The following is a 21,737-nucleotide window of genomic DNA, read 5'->3' as shown; positions in this document are numbered from 1 at the left end:
GGCCCTTGGAGGCACCAAGGATCAAACCAGAATTCCATCTATGTACTCCCACCCCCCACCCCACAGTTTTCCATCTAACGATCTAAAATTGCAGCTATCCCTTGTTTAACTCCCTTTCATCCATACGATGCAAGTCTATTTTTTTCTAGCACCCACATGGATTCCAACTTGTGATAATACTTGCTTCAAACTAGCCGGATCCAAGGAGTGTCGACCTTCCAAACCAATTTCGCTAGGCAGATCATGTGCATTTCCTTCAAGCCTCGAATGCCTAGTCCTCCCGACGTTTACAAATGCTTTTCCAGCACATGAGATGGGGATGATTTTCCCTTCTTTGCCATATTTGAAATTACATTAAATTTTCTCGATGGTTGAGGATATGCAAGCTGGAAGCATGAAGGATCCCATTTTCATCTATTGCCTACATAGATCTGATATTTTGGCACCTCTCGTAGGTTCAATTTCATGACCCACTGACCATTGCAATCCTGCAAGTTGCAACCAAATTCCAGTAAACAGAAAAGAGACTAGAAAATAGAAAGAAAAATGGAGGGAGAGGAGAAATTTACTATACACACGACCAACTGGAGTCGACATTATCTTAACATATTACAACCAATAAAAAGAAATACAAACAATACCTGACTCCAAAGAAAACTACCCATATTTAGCAAATTCGGCATCACCATATATCATACCCTCGCAGCTTTCTCTAAATATCCATCATCAAACAAATGCACAATGAGAATGTCGGACTATATGCACGAACTTCAACCAAGTCGACTTTGATTTTTTTTTAGTTCATATTCACAATCTTCAGAGTTATTTAGCTGATTGGATTTCAGAGCTCCAAGCTTCATCCTCCCATGCTGCCTGTGTTTTCTTTGGGGGATCCTCCAGGATCACTGATGGAATTTCTTGAGAACTCAAGCCTACTGGTGGCTCAGCAAGTGCAGAGGTAGGATTTGCAGAAAGTTCTCTATAATCTTTGCGTATGCTCCATAAAATCTCCCCACACCTCCTCATGCTGGGTCTACTATGCCTTGAAGGTGCCAAGCATTCGAGAGCCAACTCTAGAATCTTCTCCAAGACCATGCTGGTTGCGGCATTGCGCTGCAATCTCAGATCCAGTGTCACGATGGCATCTCCTTCTGTGAATTTCTTCATTGCCTGCATTTGACCAAACCAAATTCAGTGCATACCACAAAAGGAGGGTGTCTGGAAATCGTCAGTCCATATCACATAATGTCAAACAAACCGTAATGTTTGATTAGAACAAAAGGAAAAGGGAAATAAATTCTTTCAATCTTGAGTGGGAAACCAATGATTCATTCTTCCTGCATTTTCAAAATGCATGTTGCTGATTCAATACAATGCTTCATGTTTCATAGATGAAGTCAAATGATAGGTGATGAGAAGGAACAATCAAGAGATATTTTAGTGAACCAGAAGGCATGTAAAGAGAAAATAGAATGCTGCAGCTCAAAACTCTCAAAAGCACCTCAATGCTTAGGGTGAGACGTGCATCTGAATATGGTGCGGGGCCCATGCCCAAATCCGAAGTAATTAAACACTGTATCTCAGATCCTCATTTCATTTTTGAAGAGAATTAAAACATCTTGCCCACATGGGTGGGGTGCTATGTCACATGGGTGCGGGTGCGGGGGTGCGGCAGGGGCAAAAATGTAAATATATATATATATATATATATATATATATATATATATATATATATATATATATATATATATATATATATATAGTGTATATGTATGAATGTATGGTAGCTGTTAAGGTCCATGTGTAATGCCCGTAAAAAAAAATGTGTCAGACTCGTGCCTGCACGTGCCAGACACGAGTCTGCACGTGTCAGACACGTGTCGGGGGGTTTGGTCCGCTGTGTCAGGCCCGGATCCGGGTCCGAACCGGACCCGAGCCTAACCCAGACCCGGGTTCTCGAAGCCTCGAGAACCTGCGTCTTTTAAAAGACGTAGGTGTCTCGGGCGAGGGGCAAAAACCCTCGCCCCTTCTCTCTCCTCGCCCGTTCTCCTCTCGCTTCTCCCTGCGGCCACCGAGCATTGGCGACTCGCCGCCGGCCACCTATTCGCCTCCTCTCTCAGTCTGGCAGACCCCCCGACGACGCAAGCACCCCCCCCCCCTCTCCGTCCCCTGTGTCGCAGGACGTCGGCGATCGAAGCCGACGGCAGCCTCCAAGCTCCGGTGATCCCCCACCTTCGCCGCCTGTGTCCCTCGTCGTTGCCGACCTCCGAGCCTCTTCGCCTCCCCCTCTCTGAGTTCGGCAGTCCTCCCGGCAGCCACCTGCGACATCAGCGGCGACCTCCTGACTGGCGATCGGCTGCGCCAGAACCTCGACGCCGGGAAAGTCGGCGCCCCTTCCACTCAACCTCTCTCCCTATTACATCGGCGGTCTCGTTTCTTCCGGCCACCTGACGTTTACAGCTGCCGGCGACAGCACCGTCGCTGTCCCCTCTCTGCTATGGTTGTTGTGGTTCCCGATGATCGCCGCCGTCAACGAGCAACCCCGACGGCCCCGTTGTTGCGGCCTTTCGAGGTGAAAAACCCTCCCCTCCTTTTCTTCTCCTTTGTGAGGTTGGTCGACAGGGGGCTGAGCAACCCAAAAAAAAATTCAAAAAAAATGGACAAAAATCACCCTGGGTGCGGTCAACGCACCCAGGGTCGGGTTGACCACACCCGCGTCGAGTCGCGTTGACGCGAGTGTGGCACCCTGTTAGCTGATTCCCTGTGACATAGGTGGGGTGACATCTTGCCCACATGGGTGGGGTGATATCTCCAAGAGAAAGCACGAAAGCACGCACATACACAAGAAGCCACTAATGGGCAATATTGCAACAAACCACAAAAGTGGTAAAACACACAAAATAAGGTGAAAAAACTATATTTCACTGAGGCTTCACTAGAAGGGTAAAGAATACATGGGGCCAAGCCCCTTATTTATACACACTAAGAGACCCAAGGAGGGGCTCCCATAGAGTCGTTGGAGACTCTTTGTGGACCCCTCTCAACCAATAAAGAAAGAAAAGAAAAAAGGTAAAAAGAAAAAAGGTAAAAAGAAAAAGGGAAAAAAGAAAAGAGAAAAAGAGCATATCTTTTAGGATATACGTGTACAATGTGAAAAGACTAATTTGCCCCTATTGGGTATTACAAAAGAAATATAGCTATTTATATATGTAGATAGACATATATATGTAATATATATGTGTATGTGTCATAATCTATATATATAACATATTTTAACACCCCCCTCAAACACATGGTGAGATCACCGAGAGATTGCTAAGAAGAAAGTAGAAACGAGGCGATGGCAAAGCTTTGGTGATTAAAAGTTTTAACAAACAAAGCAGTATCAGTATAACATGAGGAAAAACCATTATCGAGAACTACTTTACTAAAAAGTTCATATCAAGCTTTTGGTGCTTGCTTAAGACCATAGAGAGTTTTATTTAACTTTAGAATATTTCCTTTACCAATTTCAAGACCTGGCGAAGGATCTATAAGAACTTCTTCACATAGAGTTCCATTTAAAAACACATTTTTAACATCAAGTTGATATATCGGCCATTGCTTAATGGAGGCTAAGGTAATTGATGTTCGCACACTAGTCATTCTAGCTACTGGAGCAAAGGTTTCTTCATAATCAATCCTATATTCTCGGGTGTAGCCTTTTGCAACCAAACAAGCTTTGTATCTTTCTAGAGATCCATCATATTTGGTTTTGACTTTATATACCCATCTACACCCAATTGTCTTTTTTCCTAATGGTTAACGAATAATGCTCCAAGTTTGGGCTTTGTTAAGAGCCTCTAATTCAATTTTCATGCCTTCAATCCAATGGCTTCAATCCAATGTGGATGATTTTTAACTTCTTTAAATGAAGTAGGCTCATGATACAAATGTATTAACATGAGACAAGTCCTATAATTAGGTGAAAAAGATTCATAAGACACAAATTTTTGTGGTGGATTACTATTACGAGAAGATCTCCTAGGTGGATCAATAGGTTCTTCTAAAGAGAAGTCTTGAAAATATCTCTCAAGAGCATGTTGATGTTCATTTCCTAATCGCCGGGTATATACATTTATATCATTAAAGTTCTCATTTTGAAAAACATTACCATGTTGTGGTATATCATTATGATGTAAAATATCATCACAAGTATCATCGCAAATAATTGCATCAGGGGACTCAATTCTACAAGCTAAGTCAAATAGGAAGGAATAATCAATGTCTTCTCTGGATGTGTGGATACCAAAATCATTTTGTTCTTCAAGAAAGTTTACATTTCTTGACACAGAGTTTATTGTTTCGAATATCATAGCATCTATAGCCTTTTTTATTTTCACCATAACCAATGAACACACATTCAGGAGCTTTGGGCGATAATTTATATTGTCCTTGAACAAACACAAAGCATTTACATCCAAATATCCTTAGTCTACTAAAATCTGAAGTAATTTTAAATAATTTTTCAAAAGGTAATACATTTTTTAAAGAAGAAGGGGGCATACGATTGATAAGATATGTTGTGGTAAGAAGAGCTTCAACCTAAAAGTTTTTAGGAACATTTTTAGAGACAAGAAGTGTTCTTCTAGTTTCAATTAAATGTCTATGTTTCCTTTCCGCAAGACCATTTTGTTGTGGAGTTTTAGGACAAGATCGTTGGTGCAAAATTTCATTTATTTTGAAATAATTTTGAAAATCTTTAGATATGTACTCACCTCCAGAATCGGTTCTAAATATAGCTATATTGTTTTGAAATTGATTTTGAATAAGAACATGTAATTCTTTAAAATTAGTGAAGGCATCGGATTTGTTTTTTATCATGTATACCCATGTATATCTAGTAAAATCATCAATAAAAGTAGCATAGTAAGAATATCCCCCTTTGGACATAACGGGTGTCAACCCCCATACATCAGAATGCACAAGTTCAAAAGATCTTTTTGACACAAAATTACTATGCGAATACGGAAGCGAATGAATCTTTCCAAGAATACAATCATTGTATGTAAATGTACTTGTATTACAAAAAATTTCCAAGAAAGGAAAGATACAACTTGGAAATACTAGGATGTCCAAGCCTCTTATGCTAAGTCTCAATATCTTTAGATTGGACATGCTTACAAAATGATTTGGATGACAAAGACAAAAAATCCATATAAAAAAGATCACTTCTTCTATGGCCTTGCCCAATCCGCTTCCCGGACCGGAGATCCTACACATAGCAATGGGTTGGTGAAAAAGAGACATTGCATTCAAAATCGGTAATTTGATAAACGAAAAAAAAAATTAATTAAGTTTTAGAATAATTCGGATTTTGAGAACAAAAAAATCTTTGTTTTGGTCATAAGTTTTCTCAAGGTTTTCAATGCCTTCAACATCCAAGGATGTTTCATCGGCGGTAAAAACATATGATTTGAATTTATTGAGACTTGGTTTTGACAAAAGTGATGCATTTGGAGTCATATGAAAGGAGGCACCCGAGTCAAGAATCCAAGAAGTCATACCTGAAAAAGAGGAGATGGCGACACCGAAAGTGGAGGGTGAGGCGGATGATGTAGAGGAATTCATCTTTATAAATTGTTGAAGAGTTTCGGTAAGATGAGTGATGGACTCCTTTATGTCTCCATCCTTCTTTGAATCTTCATTTGTGTTTGGAGGAATTTCACCAATGGAAGTCACCTTCTTCTTGAATTTAAGGCAATCCGGATGAATATGGGCTGGTTCATTACAATTATGACAAATATTTTTTCTTCCTCCACTGCCATTATTCTTCCAAAAATGAGGTGGTTTATATGATCTTATATTGTTGTCGGGTCTAGATACGGCATTAACTTCATCAACATCTCTTTTCAAAGCCAAACGAGTTTCTTCTTGACATAAGTCAGCCAAAATGTCACTTAGGGGAGTAGAAGTCTTAGGAAGAAGGGATCCTCCAAGTTGCTCAAATTCGGGACGAAGTTCATGAATAAATTGAAAAAACCTCTCTTTTTTCATTTGCTCTTGCCTCATGGCAATAGCATTACCTTCCTATTGAGGTTCAAGAAGAACAAGTTCATCCCATAAAGAAGATAGAGCACTATAATAGTTCCTAATACTCATATCACCTTGCTTGGTAGCTCTTACCTTTTCTTGTAGAAAGAAATGCCTAGCAAGGTCTTTTTGAGTATACATGTCTTTCATAAAGAACCAAGCTTCATTAACCTTCTTGAACTTTGCAAGATTTGCACAAATCTTTAATTCGACATTATTCATGAACCATGCTAGAATTTTAGCATGCTCACTTTCTCAATCTTCTATTTTTGAAGAGAAGTCAAGAATAACCTTCTCTTTTTCCTCTTCGTTTAATGCTCTTTCCTCATTTCCTTCAAACTTAGTTAACTTCAATTGTGGTTCCGGAATGGTTCCACACACATAACCCCAAAGTTTTTTTACCTTTGAGGTTATTTTCTATAGCGGCCGCCCACATTCGGTAATTGGTCCTATCCAATTTGAATGAGAGGACGATTTTTGCATCCTTGTTGGCCATTTATAGAAAGAGTTTGAAAGCAAGAAAGATGAGTGATATTACTTGTCAAGAGAGGATCCGATGAAGCTTTCTCAACCAAAGCTTTGATACCATGTAATGAAGTGCCAAATGAGTGAGGCGATATCTCGAAGAAAGCACGCACATACACAAAAAGTCACTAATGGGCAAGATTGCAACAAACCACAAAAATGGTAAAACACACAAAATAAGGTGAAAAATATATTTCACTCACATAAGGCTTCACAATAAGCTTAAAGAATACATGGGGCCAAGCCCCTTATTTATACACACTAAGGGACCCAAGGAGGGGCTCCCATAGAGTCGTTGGAACCCCTCCAACGGTCATATCTATGACTGTTGGAGGGGTCCAACGACTCTTTGTGGACCCCTCTCAACCAATAAAGAAAGAAAAAAAAAGGTAAAAAAAAAGGAAAAAAAGAAAAGAGAAAAAGAGCATATCTTTTAGGATATGCGTGTACAATGTGAAAAGACTAATTTGCCCCTATTGGGTATTACAAAAGAAATATATCTATTTATATATGTAGATAGACACATAGACATATATATGTAATATATATATATATATATATATATGTATAACATATTTTAACAACCCTTACTGAATTATATTACCTCACACAAGCAATCAAAAAAGGACAATTTGTTAGCAACATTGAATTTAAGATATTATGCACATGTATGTGTAGCAACACTATAATATTCTTTCTTTTTGGGAGCTGAAAGAGAAGTATTCATTAAAAAGAAGGGCCAAAATGACAAGGCGTCATTGAGGCATAGCAAAACAGATGAGATACAGAGGAGAAGAGCAAACACTACTTGAATATTTAACGTCACTTTCTGAAAAAGTTGATTCAAATCCCTAATCAAGAATGAGGAGTGACTAGTCACTTGGCTCGAGCAAATTTTGCAATTTCTGCAAGAAAAGCTTGTATTGTAGATGCCTGACCAATTCAAAACTTCCTGAGAGATCAACAGCTAGCACGACAGTGATCGGCAGTATAATTGTATCTATTTTTCAAAGACAGGTGCTAACTAATATCAAGAACCTTCTTGGTAGATAATTTGAGCCTCAGTATAAAGATAAAAGAAATGTGTTAAAAGAAAAAAAAAAAGTAACAATAGATTAGTAAAAGATTACCCATCGTACTGTTATCCTTTCTTTTGCCTCCCTTTTAGATTCAATGGGGCGTCTTCCTGTTATTAGTTCAACCAACAACACACCAAAAGAATATACATCGCTCTTCTCTGTTAATTGATATGTTCTAAGATACTCTGGATCAAGGTAACCTGCAGTTCCCTTTACTTGAGTGGATACATGGGTAGCATTCACATCAGTTGCACCCAATCGAGCAAAGCCAAAATCGGCAACCTTGGCTCGAAGGTTTTCTGTGAGAAGAATGTTGGATGATTTGATGTCTCTGTGTATGATAGGATGGTCTGCATCAGAAATAACCCAGAGAAAAAATATAAGGATGTATATATACAACAGCACATTCAATATATTTGGTGCTGAAATTAGGGAAATAAATGTAAAATGCTTTCCACAAAGGACTTTTTTTTTCTTCTGATTGTCTAATGTGAAGCAATGTTGTTAAGGATCTCCCTCTCTCTCTCTCTCCATATATGTGTGTGTGTGCCAGTAAAATGCCGGAGGAAGAGCCTAACAGATTTGTCAGCTGCTAATAACATATGATGCATCACAGCAGAGATGCACAGTTATCATGGCACAAGTAACCTCGGTATAAATTATTGTGATACACTTCATACAATATGGTTCTTTCATTCTTCCTAATAATTTTTGCTTCCTCGGGGTCAAGCCCTTTCATATCTCAAGTATCTCTGCAACTTCTGTGTTGTGTACAATTGGTGTTCACCTACACTTTGAAATCCTTGAATATTCGTGTAATCTACTAACAGAAGGGGTTCAAAGTGTTTTCACCTTCCCATCCATCACCTATCACTTTCGCCTGTTTAGATGATAAAGCCAAGAGGGCACTGCTCTTGGCTCAACCCTGCAGAAAATGTCCTGCTCATAAGGCATTCTCTATCATGAAGTCAACCTCCCACTAAGATACCACAGACTCGGACCAATTCTTGTGAATGTGAAGATAACAGGAGAAGTAGCAATGTCTTCTTCGTGGAAGCTACAAGGCATTTCAAGCAACATCAAGCATCCATAATGTCTAGTCATCAGTCATTCTCTAAATCATTCCCTCTCAGTGTGCTAAGAGGAAAAAAAAAGTTTTTAAGTGCTCCAAGCACCCTTCCATCCTTTCCTCAAGTTTGAAATTCACTGTTTTACATTTTGATCCCTTTGCTTAAACACATCATACTGATGCCTTGTTTTTTGTAGGCCAAGTAGTGCACTTGCATAGTAGAGCGGAGTTACAGATATGCATGTAATGAAAATAGAGAGGAGATACTATGTCTTGGTCTCCAAAGCCATCCTTCAGTGTTTCTATTTGAAAATATTGAATCATAAAAATCGATATGCTGAAGTTCAAGGTTGCTTCTCAACATTACTGGACCCTACATGTTTTTCGTCCAGCCACCAACATCACGATATTTTTGAAAATATCATCATATTATTGGTTTTTTTAAGTAGCCAATAAAACTTCAAAATATTATGATATTTTCAAAATTCCATTGAAAACAAAAATATCATGATAATATACGATGTTTCAAAACTTTTTCTTATTTCTTTTGTTTTGAAGTATATTTTTTTATCTTAGAAACTTTTTGAACTGGTTTTTTATGTTTCCATAAGAATACTGGTAAAACCTATAGTTATCTTTTTATTCTTTAAGTTTTTGAAAACATCCAAGATTTTTCCGAGAGACAAACCCACCCAAGAAATTACCAAGAAAGAGATTGGTGACTGTTTTTCCTATTTGCGAGATCCCCAAAGGCTGCCACGAAGTTAATTCTCATCATGATGGCCAGTGTTATTTCTCATATGCTTAGGTTGAATAAAAATCATTTGCTTATCCATTGTCCCGTATGGTTCAACCAGGTAGAGTGGAAAGTGAACTTCAGCAAAAGCATGTTTTAGAAGCAGAAAGTGGGTTGCTTCTGAAGTATCTGGGAAATAGAGGTTCTTTTGTGAAGCAAGAACCAAGATTCTCAGACATGAAAAGTGAAATTCTGAAAGTTGCCCGTTCTTTTCCTTCAAAACAATTTGAAACTTTATTAAATCTTTTTGTAGTTACCAATGGAATTATATTATTTTATTATCCCAATCTTTGAATTAAAAACAATCATTATGTCATTAATCATATGAAATGTTAATTTTTACACAATATTGGTTGTTGTGTGAAGATTTATCACAGATTATTGGTTTATGCATTAGATGTTTACATTAGAATATCACATGTATGACGTTCCTACAACACATTAATCATATGTTTTATTAGTTAAAGAAATATAACACAATCAATTCTAATTTGATTCTCATCTCACTTCTAGTTTGGTTCCCATTTCACTAGAAATATAACACAATCAATTCTAATTTGATTCTCATCTCACTTCCAGTTTGGTTCCCATTTCACTTCAGATTTACTTCTCATTTTTCTTTTCATTTCTTACTTAGAGATTTTGAAATGCCTTGCTTTGCACTACTTCCTCCTGTATCACTTCTTGATTATATTTCCCAGTCTGACAATTTTAGGTTCAACTCACTGAAATATAAGGTAATTGTAATTTCACAACAAATGGATGATTTCTATAAACCCCACCTGTGTATAACTGAATTTCACAACAAATGGATGATTTCTATAAACCCCACCTGTGTATAACTGTACACTGCCGGTCCCAAGCCCGGATAAAGGAGGAGGGTTGTGGTAGGCCTGTGACAGCCAGCATAATAACTTAGTCATACCCTATGAATATGAACCAATATGAGAATTTCGTTGGGGCGTTCCCTACTGAGCAACGCGTTGTACTCTATAGGCCCGGAGGCAGTGATAAATGGGCAAGGGTTGCTAGGTCATCGCCCAAAAACGACGCGTCACACTGGCGCCCGGGTGTGGTGTCAAATAGGCAAGGGTTCCCTCACTTTGTTGGACGGATGGGGGTAAAGAAGTTAGTCCAAGACCATAAAATTAGGTTAGCTACGTGGAACATAGGGTCTTTAACTGGTAAGTTGGTAGAGTTAGTAGATGTTATTTGTAGGAGAAAGATTGATATTTTATGTCTACAAGAGACCAAATGGGTAGGTGAGAAAGCAAAAGTGATAGAACCTTGGGGATATAAGATTTGGTATAAAGGAATAAATAGGAATAGGAATGGAGTAGGAATTGTTCTAAGTCGTGGGTTTATAGATAATGTAGTTGAGGTCCATAGGAAGGGTGATAGGATTTTACTTATTAAATTAGTATTAGGTACGAATATTATTAATATTATTAGTGTTTATGCACCTCAAGTAGGTTTAGATGATTCAATTAAGCGTCAATTTTGGAAAGATTTAGATGGAGTAGTACAAGGGATATCTCATGGAGAAAGGTTTTTCATCGGCGGTGACCTTAATGGGCATGTAGGCATTAGTAGAGATGGATTTGAGAGTATCCATGGAGGCTATGGTATAGGAGAAAGAAACAAAAGTGGAGAAAGGATTCTAGATTTTGGTTTGTCCTATGATATGATCTTAGCAAACACTTGGTTTAGGAAGAGGGAGTCTCACCTAGTAACATTTAAAAGTAGGGTTAATACGAGTCAGATAGATTTTTTCCTACTTAGAAAGAGAGATAGGGGTTGTTACAACGATTGTAAGGTTATACCGGGAGAAAGTGTAGCTACACAACATAGAGTCTTAGTTTTAGATCTTAGAATTAAACAATGCCGCAAAAGGGATATACATAGGATAGATCCTAGAATTAAGTGGTGGGCACTGAAAGGAGCTAAACAAGGAATGTTTGTAGAGCAGGTAGTTAAGGAAGTTAATTGGTGTCTCGAGGAGGATTCAGAATCAATGTGGAATAAGATAGCGGGTGACATGAGAAAGGTGGCTAAGGAGGTATTGGGTGAGTCTAAAGGCGGTGCACCACTAGGTAAGGATACATCGTGGTGGAACGAGGATGTCAAATTAGCTATTAAGGTTAAAAGAGAGTGTTATAAAAATCTAAGAGTCATGATAATGAGAATTTGGAGAAGTATATGATAGCAAAGAAGGAAGCTAAAAAAGTAGTTCGGAACGCGAGGGATAAGGTATATAAGGAGGTTTATAACAAGTTGGATACCAAAGAGGGCGAAAAGGATATTTATAGGCTTGCAAAGATGAGAGATAAGAAATCGAGGGATCTGGGTATGGTTAGATGTATCAAAGATGAAACACAAAGGGTTTTAGTCAAAGATGAGGAGATTAAGGAGAGATGGAAAGATTATTTTGATAAGCTTTTTAATGAAATTCATGCTCGGGATCTTGGAGACTTCTCCATTCCTTTTCATGAGATGAATTGTGACTTCATGCGCAAGATTCAAAAGAAAGAAATTGCAAAGGCTTTGAAGAAAATGAAATCAAGAAGGGCAGTTGGCCCAGATGGTATACCTATCGAGGCTTGGAAATGCTTGGGAGAGAAAGGTTTAGAATGGTTGACAAATCTTTTTAACAAGATTTGGCAGACAAATAAGATGCCTAATGAGTGGAGGAAGAGTACTTTGGTGCCTCTATATAAGAATAAGGGTGATATACAAGATTGCACAAACTATCGTGGTATAAAACTCATGAGTCATACTATGAAACTTTGGGAGAGAGTGATTGAGTATATGTTGAGGAAGGTTGTCATGATATCGGAGAATCAATTTGGTTTTATGCCGGGAAGATCAACTATGAAAGCTATACATCTTCTTAGACAACCTATTAAGAGAAATAGAGAGAGGAACAAAGATTTGCATATGTTTTTTATTGATTTGAAGAAGGCATACGATAGAGTACCTAGGGACGTTCTCTGGTGGACAATGATGAAGAAAGGTGTTTCTCACAAGTACATTAGTATAATTAAAGATATGTATGAAGGAGTAGTAACCAATGTCCGCACTTGTGGAGGGGTGACAACTAATTTTCCTATAACGGTTGGGTTACATCAAGGATCTGCTTTAAGCTCTTTCCTATTTGCTATAGTGATGGATGAGCTTACGAGATCAATTCAAGAAAATGTGTCGTGTATGTTGTTTGTTGATGATATTGTTTTGATTGATGAGTTTAGAGCTGGGGTTAATGCTAAGTTAGAATTATGAAGATAGACATTGGAAGCAAGAGATTTTAAGTTGAGTAAGAGTAAGACAGAATACATGGAATGTTGGTTTAGTAAGCAACGAAGTAGTGATGGGAGTGTAGTGAAGCTTGGTGAGCAAGAAATAGCGGTGGATGATTGTTTCAAATATTTGGGATCTATCATTCAAAAGTATGGAGAAATTGATGGAGATGTAAATCATAGGATAAATGTTGGGTGGATGAAATGGAAAAGTGCAACTGGAGTGTTGTGCGATCGTAGAATGCCATTGCGGTTGAAGAGAAAGTTTTATAGAACGACTATTAGGCCTGCTTCACTATATGGTACGGAATGTTGGGCTGCCAAGAAACATCATATTCAAAAAATGTGTGGCTGAAATACGTATGCTAAGATGGATGTGTGGAAATACAATAAAAGATAAGATTCGGAACGAGGAGATACGTAAGAAGGTAGGCGTTGCACCCATTAAAAATAAGATGAGAGAGAATCGTTTACGGTGGTTTGAACATATTCAACGAAGGCCTATTGAAGCTCTAGTTAGAAGGATGGAGAAATGGAAAAATATATTAGTTAAAAGAGGTCGGGGTAGGCCTAGGAAGACATGGATGGAGGTGATAGGAAAGGATATGAATGCTTTGAACCTCACCGAGGACATGGCATTTGATAGAAATGATTGAAGAAGAAGGATTCATGTGGAAGACCCAGAATGATTTTCTTTTTTGGTTCATATCGCTGACCCCAATTGTTTTGGGATGAAGGCGTAGTTGTTGTTGTTGTTGTTGTTGTTGTTGTTGTATGGATGATTTCTATAAGGGCTTCTTCCACAGCGAGGTGTTGTTTCCAGGGTTACCGGAAGTGCCATACTATATGGGGAAGCATGCTTCCCCGAAGTGCGTTTCAAACGTGGTGCTTCTGAAACGTGCGCCAGATAAATTCGAAAGGGTGCTTCCCAATTATGGGAAAGCTCGCTTCCCCCGCACTTCCCCTTATTTTTTTATTTTTTTTTTGTGCTTTTTTATTTTTCTTACTTTTTTCTCTTTTTTCGCTTTTCCCTCGCTTGTCCCTCGCTTCCTATGTCGCTTTCGGTTCGCTTCCTAGGTTGCTTCCGAGATGATTCTTAATTCACTTCTAAGTTGTTCTGCGCTTCCTGCACCCTAAAATTTTGGAAGTGCATCACTTCCTGCTTTCGCTTCCCTAATTGGCAACTCTGGTTGTTTCAAACTTTCAGCTATGCATCCATCACATAATAATTCTCTCATTTGAAAACTATGTCATGCAGTAATGTTAAAATGTATGTATATATATTCGTATATGAGTGTATATGTATATATTATATAATTTTAAATTGTTTTTCTTCCCCTTGTAATAGGTAATACCCTTTAGGGATATTGTGGTATTTTTGTACATGTAATAGGCTCTGCAGAATGGTAATTATGTATATATAATAGGCTATGCTCTTTAGGGCCAGAACTGACTTTATTTTATTTTTATTATGTCCTTTACACCTTTGTAAAGGGCAGTTTTGTCTTTTAGTCAATATAACGGTTGGGAATCTCCAACAACTATATTTCTAGTTGTTGGAGTCTTTCCCAACGGCTACATGGGTCCTCTTTGCCCTCTTGTTTGTATATAAATAGGGACCTCTTGTCCCATTAAATGTAATGCTTTCCTAAGCATTCTATCTCAATAAAGATTATTATTTTTTTATGTTTTTTGTGTTATTTTGTGTATGCTCTTTGGTGCATCTTATAATCCCATGTATTTGCCTTTAATTGACTTGTTTATTGTCCCTTTGTAGACTTGTATTTGTATACATTTAGGCTCTTTATAGCCATTGTATTCACTTAGGTGCTTTTGTATTGCCTTTGGCATTTGTATTGTCCCTCTTATGCACATTATGGTTTGTTGATTTCATTACATGTTATTAGCGCCAGGAAAATTTTCTTGATATTTTGCTTCTTTGGGTCATAGGACTCTTTGGTTCGAGTTCGTGCTTCGTGAAGGAGTAGTGATGGATGTATGACTTGAATTCAAAGGAGATCTTGACCTGATATGTATCTTAAATCTTTATATATATGATTATTTTTTGAGTTGTCTATCTCATGTATTATGCATAAGAAAGCACTCATTTTTCTTATCTTTGAAAAATTATTTGTAATTTTTTAAAGCTAAATCTTTAAATGCTTTTCAAATTTATTATTGAATTTATTTTAAAAAAAATTGTATTAAATGCTTTATAAGGTTTATAATATTATTGCAACAAAATCTTTTTAGCGCTCCATACCAGCACAACGGACATGACACGTTTACCAAGGCATGAGCCCTTAATAACCTACGCTCAGAATCATCAGCGAGTCAGACCATCTCCGAGATAGAAAAAAGTTACATACGAAAACAAATGATGAAATAATTCTAACTTATATATATGCCTTTAATTCAAGGATGCAGTATTGTGTATTCTTGTCTATTTAAATTATTTCATTTACTTTGCCGTCGCGTTGTAATGTACACAGGCTTCTGCTTACGCAATTTATTTAGTCGATATACGGTTTCATACATCGTGCATCGCTTACGCAATTTATTTAGCCGATGTACAGTTACGTACATCGTGCATCGCTTACACAATTTATTTAGCTTGATGTGTGGTTTTGCACATTAGGTTTTGCTTTATCATTTATTTTGCCGTCGTGCTACAATATACACAGGCTTATGTTTTACTATATATATGTATTCTATACACATATATATAAGGTATGCAATTTTGCGTACTCCTGTCTACTTTAGATTATGCATGCACATATTTAAAGATGTAGATTTGCGCATCCTCGCTGAATCTCTATTTAAAAAAAAGGATTTCATGTGAGAGATTTCAAGCTCGCATTGTTTGCTGTCTCGAAAAGCAAAACAAGTATTTGGTGTTTGCGTATTCACAATAGAGTTTTTCCCTCAAACATGCGTAATGGAAAGGCTTCGATTACATAGCCCTAGGTGGTACGTATGTCTGATCCTTCTCTTTGGTATCCAAAATGACTCGGATATTCTTCGGTCTAAACAACGGAACCTGAAATTTCTAAATAAATGTTGGGGTTTCCTTCTGAGAAATTGATATCCCTCTCATCGTAGTGGTACTATCAAACATGCATGGCATGTTAGTACTACGATGATTGGACGAGAGGTTTATGGTAACCTTGTAGTGTGAAAATGCATGATGATTAAAAGACAATCACATAAATGGCGATAATCGCCTTCACAGGCAAGATGCTCGATTTGGTTTAAAAAACCAGAGCATGTAAAATGGGTCGTCAGTTAAAATAAAACCAAGCATACACATTTGTCTCTTTAGTTTCGTCAAGAGAGATGATGGGATGGTACAAAAGCTCTGATTGACATGTTGTTAACAACTACACTCTTCGAGTAGCAATGACTCAGTGTCCCCGGTCATCGGAGTTAAGGGATGAAATTACCAAAAATTATCCTAAGTGGTAGATCTCATTGGCTTCCGCAGAAGTTCAAATGCATCCATTGCCATGTATGCCTTTAGAGAATTCTCTCTCGGTCATTATTTGTCCTCTTAAGAGTAGACTCAGCTAATTTTCCGGAGTATCAAAATACATAGAATAACAAACCCCCAAGCAGTCTCAGTTGTTTCTACGTTTATCCCGTGCGTACCTTTAAGACAATTAATATCAAAACAAGATTATCATGCTCATTTTACTTATTCTGAACTGCACATCACGAAAGGAACAATACATATGTTAGTCTTGTTCTGAATTTTGATATTTATGCACCTACCAGATTTTTATAAGTCTGACCAGTTTTATGAGGTATAGGTGATGATTAAGTCAGTACGGCAAGCGATGGCGCAATGATGTAATGATATCAAGATCTCACTATTTCTCTAATGTTTCGTTCCTGATTACATTTTAAAATTTTGCATAAGGGTTTCTTTTGAAAATTCCTCTTTTATATAAACTTTAATTATCAAAAACCTTATTTTGAATCTGTGTGGTTTCAATGCTTATATGAAGATACAAATCTATTGTGTAAAGGAAAGTTTGTCGGTAATGCGCCCAATGTCCATTGACTTGTTATTTCAAACATTATTTTTCCGCTGAACTGCCATTTTAAACTCTGATAAAAGATTGATTGCAAAGCATTTAAATTTCTTTTAAAAGATTACAAGTTAGGGATTTTGAGGTGTTACACTTGTTCTTGCTTACACACAATATGGTGCTTTCCGCTTGATTTCATTACAAGTACCACCTAAAAGAAAGATTGCAAACTAGAACAATTCATGCATATTTTGTTCTTTTCTGTGAGACAAAACAACCCTTCTAACTAATGACACAAGCATTTGTCATATTTTTCCTAGATTGAGGACTAAATAGCGTCATTAGCTGTAACTTCTCTAAACCACAGATTGATCTAGAATAAGTGTTTAGCCTTTAGTCTTGTTAAAGTGGTGAAACATCCAAATTTGAGATTCAGGTCCACGTACGAAGCATATTGACAAGCTTCTCCAAAAAGAAATTTCAATCCTTAAGTATTAGAAAAAATAAAAAATACAACTTAAAATAAATGAAAATAACAACGGTTACCCAACTGATGATTTGGCAAATCTAAGCCACTCCACATTGGCTACTGCACCTGGTTTTGTACTATGCATGGGCGACATTGGATAACTGTGTAATCTTTGGAATCTTTCATCTTTCCTTTTTATGACCTTTATTGCTAAAAAAGAAATGAGAACTAAAATGGGTGCATAATGGAATACTGATATGAGTCCCAGTTCCTTAGAAAGGGCTCATGATATTAGGTAAATTATCTCACATGTCAGCAGTGCTAAGGAAGTTTCATTTGAGCCCCACTGCCACATGCATTTCACAAACATACTTGTAGGAGTTTTGCTTAATCCAGCATGCATAGAAAAACAAAAAAGAAGAAAATAAAGAAAGAAAGAACGGGAAAAAGGAGGGGTAGTAAAAGGAGAAAAAGATTTCAAAATCTCACCGGCATACATATGAAGATATGTTATTGCATGAGCTACATCAATCGCAATATCTAGTCGTGCAGCAAGGTCAAGAGTCTGTCCGTTCAATCCTGCATTTAATCAAATGGAAGCATGATAAAGCCCATAAAAACCTGCTGATATCACTACAAGCATATATTTATTTGTTTGCAATTAAAAGTATAGCGTTTATTTATCTTAGTCACTCAACCACTAATCACCAATCACCAAAATGTATTTTGGGCAGCTCAACAAATACTTTGTGATAACTAAAGAAATTCCAAGTCACTAATCTCTGTATGTAAAACTGTAAAAGTCAAGATTTATTCAGGTAACTGAGGCCAACAGAGTCGGTAAGGAGTTTACCATCTAAATGATCTCTGAGGGTTCCATTTGGGACATGTTCAACAACAATAATTCGTTCATCACCTTGCTCCAAATAACCCAGAAATCTGACCAAATTCAAATGTTCCACTCTGGCAAGAGTCTTGATCTCATTCTGGAACTCTACATCCAAATGATTATCATAAACAGCCTGCTAAGACAATGACATCCAGTCATAACTCTCTTTCATTGGAGTTTCCAAATTAAAGTGACCAAAGAAAACCAAGATACTAAAAGCTCAGCATTCACTTCTCCCACCTTCTTTGCGCGCTTGATAGCAACCACAGTACCATTGCTAAGATTGCCTTTGTAAACAATGCCAAAGCCACCTTGCCCAATCTTGAAAGAAGGAGAGAAGTTTCTGGTAGCTTTATAGATATCACTCATTGTGAATGTCATACCTCCAGGTGCTGTCTGTGTAGAATTGTAAGACTGAGAGTAGATACTCTTAGTCGATGCAGAACGGCCCCTGCCCCCAGAGCTAGTATTATTTGTTGCCACTGCAAGAAAGATGATCTAAATTAATGCAACTGACAGATGTCACCTAAAAACTTCTTCATAAAGAAAAGGAATAGTAAAAGTAACACAATTCATCGTGGAATACTTTAATTTTCCTTAAACATAGTATATACCTACAATTAGTAAATGTTATTTCACTTTCAAAAAGAAAGTGTCAGTACTGATTGATGCTGCAGACAGTCGCAACATAAACTTTATTCATAGCCCGTCACTGTTGCAAATTGAATTGGAGAAGATATAATTGCCTAAAATTATTGTTTTTGTTTGTGATATCATTTTCTGTTTAGCAGACACAGTTGGAGTAGAACATTTTGGAAAACATGGATGAACATGGACATCATTGAACAAGAATGAAAAACAAATTAAAGTAAAATTTTATGAGATCACAGGCAAAATTTTATGGTTGAAGCTGCAGGTTCTGCTACAGAAACAGAACCACACTTATAATAATAACATAAAAACATAGACCATTGGAAAGGTGTATACTTTTCAGTTGAATTTTGTTTTATGGTTTTGACATGGGAGACTCAACCAAACTCACTGTGTCTACCAAATCGCGAATGCTAAAACAGAAATTAGTTTAAGCAGCGAAAACACAATAATCAAGAACCAGGTTCATGAATGGTAAGATATATTTTTGCAGGACAAAACTTGGGGCATATAGTTTCCAATATATATTCTAACAAATTTTTACTCTCAATTAAGTGCCCTGCTTTTCTATCTCAATTTACGTGAAAAGGAAGTAACTGTCGTTGCCACTAAGATCAGAAGTAGATAGAAGATGAACGATGTTAACCTTGGATCATAAACTGCCAATGATAATTCTTAAGATCCAGATTGCTGCAGCTCTCATGAAATATAGAAAATCCAAGAACAATTTGTGACTAAACATAAAATCATTTTTCATGTGACCAGGAGATCACATGAACATTGAAGCTCTGAAATTTCCATTTAGTAATGGAGAAACGGCCTTCCAAGTAAATGCATTTGTGGTTCCTGAACTCTTTCATTACTTTTCAGGCAATTGACATAACCTATTGAGAAGATCAAGTGCCCTAAGTACAACCAAGAGATGAATTATTACTTAGTTGACTAGTGTCAGTCATTCTTATCTAAAAAGAATATTAGAGAACACGATCTAGTGAAGAAGCCCTTGGTTTGATGAATTCACATATACAAAGCCTTTAGGTGAAAGAAAGGAACGGTAAAAAAAGGGAAAAAGAGATAAAGTCAAATAGTACACGTTATCTTCATATTCACAGTGTCCTCATAGGCTGTAGTATTTACCACATTTGCATTATGGATTTAATTTTTTCAAAGAGGCTGATGATGCTTAAAGGGTTAAGAAAATGAAGAGCTCAAGGAGACCATAACAGTAGAAAACAACAGGCTTTCATCATCTCCATCTAATAATTCCAAACTGTATTTATTGGTTATATTCTTACAGCATGGAACCATCATCAAACTGCACCCCATGACACTAAAAGGGCAGCAACTGCATGAGCTACAGACAGAGCAACATCACTGTGCTTCTGTAACAAATCACCAATCGTGAAGAAAAGCTAGAAGCGAGATAGAATGCATAGAAAAGTACGATATAGGACATCTTAACGTTGCATGCATAATCGCAAACCGCACTTATGAAGATTTCACTAGAAACACAACTTTGCATAATTACGTGTATGTTGGGTCATTTCATGCAAAATTTACAGGGTCTAAAGCATGATAAATTACATATCCATTTTTTGCATCCTTGTTTCAGCTTCCAACTATCCATTTCTCAAGTTGATTCCGCTGTCCATTTCAATTACATATTCCTAACAAATTAAAAAGCAGAATATGAAAACCTTAAATTAGCAAACGAAAAATTCAGAACACTTCAGCAACTAAGTCTACACCATCCATAACGAACAACTGTGAAGACAACCGTCAAGTTCTTCGCATGTGAGCATGAAATTACTCTTCAAGTCATCGATTTTCATTTCCAAATCTTTATTTCTTGAATGAATCAGTAGAAGACTACTCAAAACACACACACACACAACTCAAAATTGTCCGATGATAATGGATTTTGCACACAAGTTTCTTTTTGAAGAGAATCCCTCCTGTATGACGCTCTTCTTACAACTCTCCGGAATCAAAAGCAACGATTCCGAGGCAAACTTTTGCAGACACGCGAATTCAGGAGAGATCTTTCGGTAATTGTTCCATTTTTTATTACAAAGCCCGGAGAAAGGAAGAGAAGAAGAAGGGAGAAGTCTCTTACTGGAAGGCTTATCCGTATCTTCATCGACGGACGATCCGCTTCCCCGGAAGCATCCCAAGGGATTCCATCGGGAGCTCCGGCTTTCCGCGGAGGACACCGTAGCGAAGGAGCTCTGCGAGAAATCCAAGATCTCCGATGACCTCCGCCAGCCGGAACCCCAACTCCAATACCCGCGAGACGAAGCGACGGACGTGCTTTTCATCGGGCTCTTCATCGGGCTCGGCATCGGGCTCTCTCTCTCTCTCTCTCTCTCTCTCTCTCTCTCTCTCTCTCTCTCTCTAATTCGTCTAGTAACAAAGCATCGTCGTCGTAGAAAGGAAGGAAAATCAACGCCAGACGGACAGGGCGCTGCCGATCTTCTTCTTTTTCCCTTTTCAATTTCCGAAGAAAACGTTTCTCAAAATTTCGTGACGAAACGAAGAACAGGTTTTTTTCTTTCGCTTCCTCCTCCTCCTCTTCTTCTTCCCCGAGAGAGCGAAGGAAGAAGTAAGTTTTCTTCCTCTACTTCTTCCTTCCCTTTCTTCTCTTTCTTCGTCTTCCTCTTCCTCTTCTTCCTTCTGTTTTGTTAGAATTTTTGGTTCACAATTCATTGCGAGAGAGAGTTGTTGACGAGTCAAGTCAGCTGGCAGAACAAGTCTCACACTCTCTCAGTATTTTTGAAATCCGAATTCACGATATCATCCTCCAACTGTTTTGTTAATTACTTATTTGCCATCAATCTCCGTGATCACCATTTTGATCGGT

At 37.6% G+C, this 21,737-nt stretch overlaps 1 protein-coding gene across 2 annotated transcripts; it reads right to left on the bottom strand.

The window, feature by feature from the left end:
• Positions 1–547: 547 nt before the first annotated feature.
• On the bottom strand, positions 548–21,438 carry LOC149813356 (calmodulin-binding receptor-like cytoplasmic kinase 2). Of its 2 annotated transcripts, XM_089992008.1 has the most exons (7): positions 21,283–21,297; positions 20,994–21,249; positions 18,467–18,708; positions 18,191–18,359; positions 17,827–17,916; positions 7,728–8,026; positions 548–1,170 (listed from the first exon to the last, which is right to left on the bottom strand). In XM_089992008.1, exons 2-7 carry the CDS (start codon positions 21,217–21,219, stop codon positions 823–825), a joined length of 1,374 nt encoding a protein of 457 aa, XP_089848134.1. In that variant the 5' UTR covers positions 21,220–21,249; positions 21,283–21,297; the 3' UTR covers positions 548–822. The 2 variants fall into 2 exon arrangements, with proteins under 2 accessions (XP_089848134.1, XP_089848136.1); XM_089992010.1 differs by having other exon boundaries at positions 7,737–8,026; positions 20,994–21,438.
• Positions 21,439–21,737: the final 299 nt, after the last annotated feature.

This window comes from Nuphar pumila, chromosome 16, assembly GCF_984573655.1.
Source record: "Nuphar pumila chromosome 16, dmNupPumi1.hap1.1, whole genome shotgun sequence".
NCBI classification, from domain to species: Eukaryota; Viridiplantae; Streptophyta; class Magnoliopsida; order Nymphaeales; family Nymphaeaceae; genus Nuphar; species Nuphar pumila.
Note: the sequence above shows the minus strand (reverse complement) of the source record. Positions and strands in the feature narration are given on the sequence as shown.